The following is a 6,000-nucleotide window of genomic DNA, read 5'->3' as shown; positions in this document are numbered from 1 at the left end:
CTCTTTCCCTTCAGAGGGGCTAAGACCATCAGGCACCGCGCGTGCGGGGGCGGGGGCGGGGCAGGCTCCAGGGACTTGGGCAAAATTACTGAGGCTAAGAGCGAAACGGGAGCAGGCCAAGGGATCGAGTAAAAATTTCTTGCATGCAGAAACATGACTGAAGAGAGGGTGCAGGCCAGGGTTAGGGGTTGTGATGAGTACTAGAAAGAAATGACAGGAGCCCATATGCAACACTCAGTAATATTAAGAGACGTACGCAAACCTCAGAATTTCCTACCAAATCTGAGTACTGATGGGCTCATTGGAGACAAGAAGGAAGCTTTGTAAAGCAGAGACACCACCATTCAAAACGGAATTTCTGATAGAATTCTGATCCTTGCGATTAGAGGTTGGAATAATCAAGAGTCTGAAGGGACAGAATAAAAATTTAGCTGAAGCAGTCTAAGTTCCAAGGTTTAAGAACCAAAACCAGTAAGGGGAGGTGAGGGAATGACACTAAGAGACACTGGAAGACTACAAGATTCACCAGACAAGGACATAGCCTCCCTCTTGGTTCACCTCAAAAAATAGATTTGGGGCAGAAGAGATGGCTCAGGTGGTGAAGGTGCTTGCTGCCAAGCCTGACAAACTGAGTTCTATCCCCTGAACTCATGAGGTGAAGGGAGGCTGTTGAATCTGACCCCCCCCCACCAGTGTCCTCTGGCCTCTATGTGCACACATACATAAATAAATAAAGGGAAAAAATAGATTTGGAGAGCAGAAGTTAGGTAGAGAATTGGAAATTCCTTTTTATGTGTACACAGATACACAGTCACCTTTGGGCCAAGGTGACTTAAAAGGTTGACCCAAGTTAACCAGTATCCATGAAGTCAAGGGTCAAGAACTGACTATCCCACTAATAATGATTATAAGGGGGCTTGTGAGATGGCTCAGCAGGTAAAGGTGCTTGCTGCCATGCCCAAGGACCTAAGCTCAAACCACAGTCCACACACAGAGGACGAGAACTCCTCCAAGTTATTCTCTAACCTCCCTTCTGTCGTCTCTTTCTCACTTGCTCACACACACACACAAAAAAAGTACAAAAATAAATGTAATTTTAAAAGATTAGAAGACTGTTGAATCATGTTCCGAGACCAGCTTATCTACAAAGGCCTATGTATCTATCTACATGGTGTAGAAGCCAAACAGGATGAAGCAGGAAATTCCTCATAACCTCCTACTCAATGAAATCATGTTTAGAATCTGTTCACAACGGCAATGATTAGGTAAACAAAATAAAGGTCTCAGCATCTTTCTGTTTATGTCATTCAATGATCTTGAGCCCTGGGGTCAATATGGAAAGACAATCCAATGGACAAAGGATCCTTTGCAAAGGGAACCTACAAAATATCTTTTCAAGGAATGGGACTCTTGGCAGTGAGGAAGGGGTAAAGACAGAGCTTTCTGGCATGGTGATACTCTGACTCTTGGGAGGAGAAAGGAAAGAGAGTGGGGCCACAAGAAGAGACAAGGGATAGAGGCACATCACAAACTTGTCCCAGTAGAGGGAGGATACCAAGAGTACCTAGACCAGGAAGTCAGTCTGTTAATCTGAATGCCCAGAAAATCTTCATTGGAGTGGAAGAATAGGTATAAGGTATTGTGTCAGGCAGGAAGGGGATAGGAAACATGCTAGCATCTGTAACAAAAGGAAAAACACTCTATTAAGGGTATTTTGACTCCAACTTTAAGGATATATACTTCAACTCCCCTTTGGCTACTCACCTTCACTTGGTCAAAAGCTACTTCAAATAAATATCCAGGCTTCCCCATCCCAGTAGAAAAGAGCAAAAACACAAAAGCAAAGGTCAAGTGATTAAATAGAACTATCTTATAGATTTATTAATGAAAATACTTTACAAAAAAACAGTAATGTTTTGCCCTAAAATAGTTTAGCTGACTCTGAGGGATTACAATGGTGACTGAGCAAGTGGCAGTAATGGCTCTGCTGCTGAGGGCAGGAGGGTATGTTAGTGTGCCTGACTCCATCTGTTCAGAAGGGCAAAATTTATGTTGGCAGCTCAACATTCTAGGACTAAGGTTTGAGTCACAAAGACAGCTGACAGGCCATAATACCTGGGCATGGGGGCTGGTCTTACTGATGTGGTCAGGACCATAACCACATGGAAGACGATTCCTTCAAATGATGGGAAATAAGGAAGAAAGAGGCTCGTTACAGGGATAGGTAAACAAGAGTCTGAGGTTGGAATATAGTAGGGACAGGAAGATGAGGGCTGAAGTGCAGGTGGAAATGGAGCATAACAATAACCAGAAACAAAATGATGACCTCAAGACACAAGGAATAGGTAGTTATCCAGAAAAATATAATGAATTCAACTCTAAAGTGGGTCAAAACCCTAAATATCAGCTAATTCCTTTTACCAGAGGAACCAAAGTTTGAATTTTCTTTCTTCCTTTTTTACTTCCCCTCACAGGGTCTCATATAGCCCAGGCTGGGCAAGAACTTGCTATGAAGCCAAAGATGAACTTCAACTGCTGGTCCTCCTGTCTTTACCTCCCAAGTGCTAAGATAACCGGTATATGCCACCATGGCTGGTTTTACAAGGTGCTAAACATCTAACCCTAGGGCTTTGTGCGAGTTAGGCAAACACTCCATCACATGAGCTACATCCCCAGCACAAAAGGTAGAATTTCAAATATTCCCTCTCAAAGAACCAGATACCCCTAAGAGAAATTTACAAATATTTTGTTGCTGTTTTGGGTTTTTTTTGTTTTTGTTTTTGTTTTTTTTTATCTTTTTGAGACAGGGTCTCCCTGTAGCCCCAGCTGTCCTGGAACTCACTATGTAGACCAGGCTGGCTTTGAACACACAGAGATCCACCTGCCTCTGCCTCCCAAATGCTGGGATCAAAGGCCTGTGCCACCATACCTGGCACTGATTTTTTTTTTTTTAAATACTATCTCTTAGCTGGGCATGGTGGCACATGCCTTTAATCCCAGCACTAGGGAGGCAGAGGCAGGCAGATCTCTGTGAGTTCAAGGCCAGCCTGGTCTACATAGTGAGTTCCAAGACAGCTGGGGCTACAGAGAGACCCTGTCTCAAAAAGAAAAAAAAAAAAAGATCTCCTGACTCTACTTCCCAACTGCTGGGATTGCAGAAATGTGCTGCCTGGATGGAAACTGCCAATTCGAAGTTGAGATGAGAATAGCATGATTATGGCAGGGATGCAAAACATTAACTCTGCTAGTCATTTTGGAGAGAATAGTGTATGGCTCAGGAAAGGTAAGAGAAGACCCTTACCACCTGCTGTGCTGCAAAAATCTAGCCCTGTTCTGCTCTCTTCCAGGGGCATCTGCTAAAACAAACAGAATTCTCTCCTCTCCTGTCCTTCTGTGCCTAGACTGGGAGGCATAACTGTTTTGCCTCCAGTCGTCATCTGGAGGCATATCCACTCTTCGAGGACCAGGTGTTCGGGACCCCAGAACAGGACCTAAATTCCAAGCTGACATTGGGGCTAAATGAAGACTACTGGATGATGGAGACATTGGATGGACACCAGGAGGGTGGGAGAGTGAATGGAAAAGATCCCCCTGGGACTGAGCATGAGGAACCTGAAGGCCCTGGCTTCTTTCTGATAATGTGGCAGTGTGGGTTAGCTGAGGTTTGAATGCTGGAGTAGTTAAGACTCTGGCCCCAACGTGCTGGTTGGTCTCTGACCACGGTGCCCAGAAAGCATCAGTTCTGGAACGATGGGGGAGACTTCGGTAGTTCCAAGTCCTTCCTGTGTACTTGACCCCTTGGGAAGTTTCACCCCTGTCACACATAGCCAGAAACTGTTGGACACTCCTCGAAGTTCCTGAGAAAAGAAAAAAAAAAAAAGCACAAAGACTAAGCATCTACAGAAAATAATTTTCTTTCCCAGAGGACCATTCCTGGTTATTCTGTCCAATTCTTCACTCCTCAAGAACACACACACTTACTTTATATCTATTTCCCAGTATTTGGGATTGTACTTAGGGCTGTATGCATGCTACATAAGCATTCTACCACTGAGCTATTTAGCCCTAAATATTCTTAATATTATATCAAAGTCGATTCTTTTATCTCTACCTTGGGTAAATGAAATAGTCTCTTAAATGTTGCTGTATCCTGTTTCCACTATAATCCCTTCTCCAACACGTGCACGCATACACACACACACACACACACGCACAAATGGCTTTTTAATATAGCAAATATATTCCTCTTGCAAACTCCTATAGTACTGTAATATCTTACTTAGCTATTCTTTTTTTTCCAATTTTTTTTGTGTATGTGTGTGAGTAGTTATGCCTGAATGTATGTAAGTGCAGTCTGTCCTCCATGTTGTGCAGTGCCCATGGAGGACAGAAGAGGGGGTTGGATCCCCTGGAACAGGAGTTATGGACAGTTGTTAGCAGCTATGTGGGTGCTGGGCTTCAAACTCAGGTCTTCTGCAAGAACAGCCAGTGCTTTTAACCACTGAACATCTCTCCAGCCCCTCATTTGGCTATTCTTAACATGGTACCTTCACTCCAGTTAGGCTGCTCCTGCTTAAATTCTTGTTTAATATCTGAGGTCTCTGCATTTGTTCATACCAGGCCTCTCCCATACACAATGTAGAAGGTATTTTCTAAAATGTCTTTCACCATGGCACTAGTGACAATGTGGGCTGCTAACTCTTTGCTGGGGCGGGTACTGTCCTGTGCAATATTGTCGTTTAGCAGCATCTTTGGCCTCCATCCATTAAATTCCAAGTATTATGTTCTTTTTTTCCTACTGAGCACCACTACCATAAAATGTAAAGTAGCCGGGCATGGTAGCGCAGGCCTGTAGTTCCAGCACTTGGGAGGCAGAGACAGGCGGATCTCTGTGAGTTCAAGGCCTACCTAGTCTACATAGTGAGTTCCAGGCCAGCTGGGGCTGTAGGGAGACCCTGTCTCAAAAAGACCAAGGAAAAAAAAAAAAAGTAAACCCATGAGGAGGGAAAAAGAAACCGTCCTATGTAGGGCAGTGAAAGCCAGAAGGGTGCTGCCCACCTTCCACAGGACCATCTGAGCCTGTACATATGACGTGAGTTCTCCAAGCAGTCTTTGCCGTCTTCCCTTCACTCTTGTCCTTCTATACCATCCCTCAACTGAAACTCAGTAAATAGCAGGGGAGAAAACTAGCTAAAAAGACATAGAACTTTGGTTTAGGGGAACATCCCAAAGACTAGGTAGTAGCTGCTTTGGTCACTTAAAAGTTCATTCTCATGAGTGCCCAGACCTAGGGTGTACCAATTTAGACCCTTATCTAAGAAACATGGTACCTAAAGATTAGTCAATCATCCTCATCAAGATCAATACCTGAACTTCAAATAGTAATCCATATCATTACTCCATTCCACCTTAGGACACCCCACCTTCCCAACAGCTCTACTGATTTAACTCAGAAAGGTACATTTTAGCAGATAATATTAGATTGGGGGAAGTTACCTGGGGGTCTACAGGGTTCCCCTGTCATGTTGGGCATCAGGACATCTGGGGACAGGAACTGTGCTTGGGGAGGGTAGAGTTGGGGATCAAGGAGAAATACAGGAGGGTCATGGATGACAGGGAGGGAAGAGGAGCTGGAACAATGGTGCCCGATTTCCAAAGTCTTTTTCCTCACGTTTGATGAATCCTTATAATGAGACAAGACAAAAAACACAAAGATGATTAACACACAGTAGGATGTGGCTGGATAAACACAGTGAGGCAAACACGGGCAAATGGAAGGAACCAGAGCACAACATACATTTTCTAGAGAGACCCAAATTACTCCACCACTCTCCCTGTCAGCCTTTCTAGGAAACTCCAAAGTTCAGATTCTCTTCATTCACCAGTTTTCATCACATCCCCTACATTCCTAAGTCTACCATTCAGATCTTTAGCAAATGCTCTAATGCTATGTGGCCACTGGTGGCACCCACGGAACCTGAATGGATTACCACAGAGCTG

At 44.2% G+C, this 6,000-nt stretch overlaps 1 protein-coding gene across 11 annotated transcripts in view; it reads right to left on the bottom strand.

Annotated features, from left to right (window-relative positions):
- Positions 1-3,092: 3,092 nt before the first annotated feature.
- Usp54 (ubiquitin specific peptidase 54) overlaps positions 3,093-6,000 on the bottom strand; it is a 112,743-nt gene continuing 109,835 nt past the window's right edge. For all 11 annotated transcript variants that reach the window (XM_029565116.1, XM_008836583.3, XM_008836582.3 and 8 more), the window contains 2 exons: positions 5,497-5,683; positions 3,093-3,857 (listed from right to left, as the gene is read on the bottom strand). In XM_029565116.1, coding sequence (XP_029420976.1) covers positions 3,298-3,857; positions 5,497-5,683 — 747 coding nt within the window. In that variant the 3' untranslated portion in view covers positions 3,093-3,297. The remainder of the gene's footprint in view (positions 3,858-5,496; positions 5,684-6,000) is intronic.

The sequence above is a fragment of the Nannospalax galili genome, unplaced genomic scaffold (assembly GCF_000622305.1).
Source record: "Nannospalax galili isolate Female #2095 unplaced genomic scaffold, S.galili_v1.0 scaffold1437, whole genome shotgun sequence".
Lineage (NCBI taxonomy): Eukaryota > Metazoa > Chordata > Mammalia > Rodentia > Spalacidae > Nannospalax > Nannospalax galili.
Note: the sequence above shows the minus strand (reverse complement) of the source record. Positions and strands in the feature narration are given on the sequence as shown.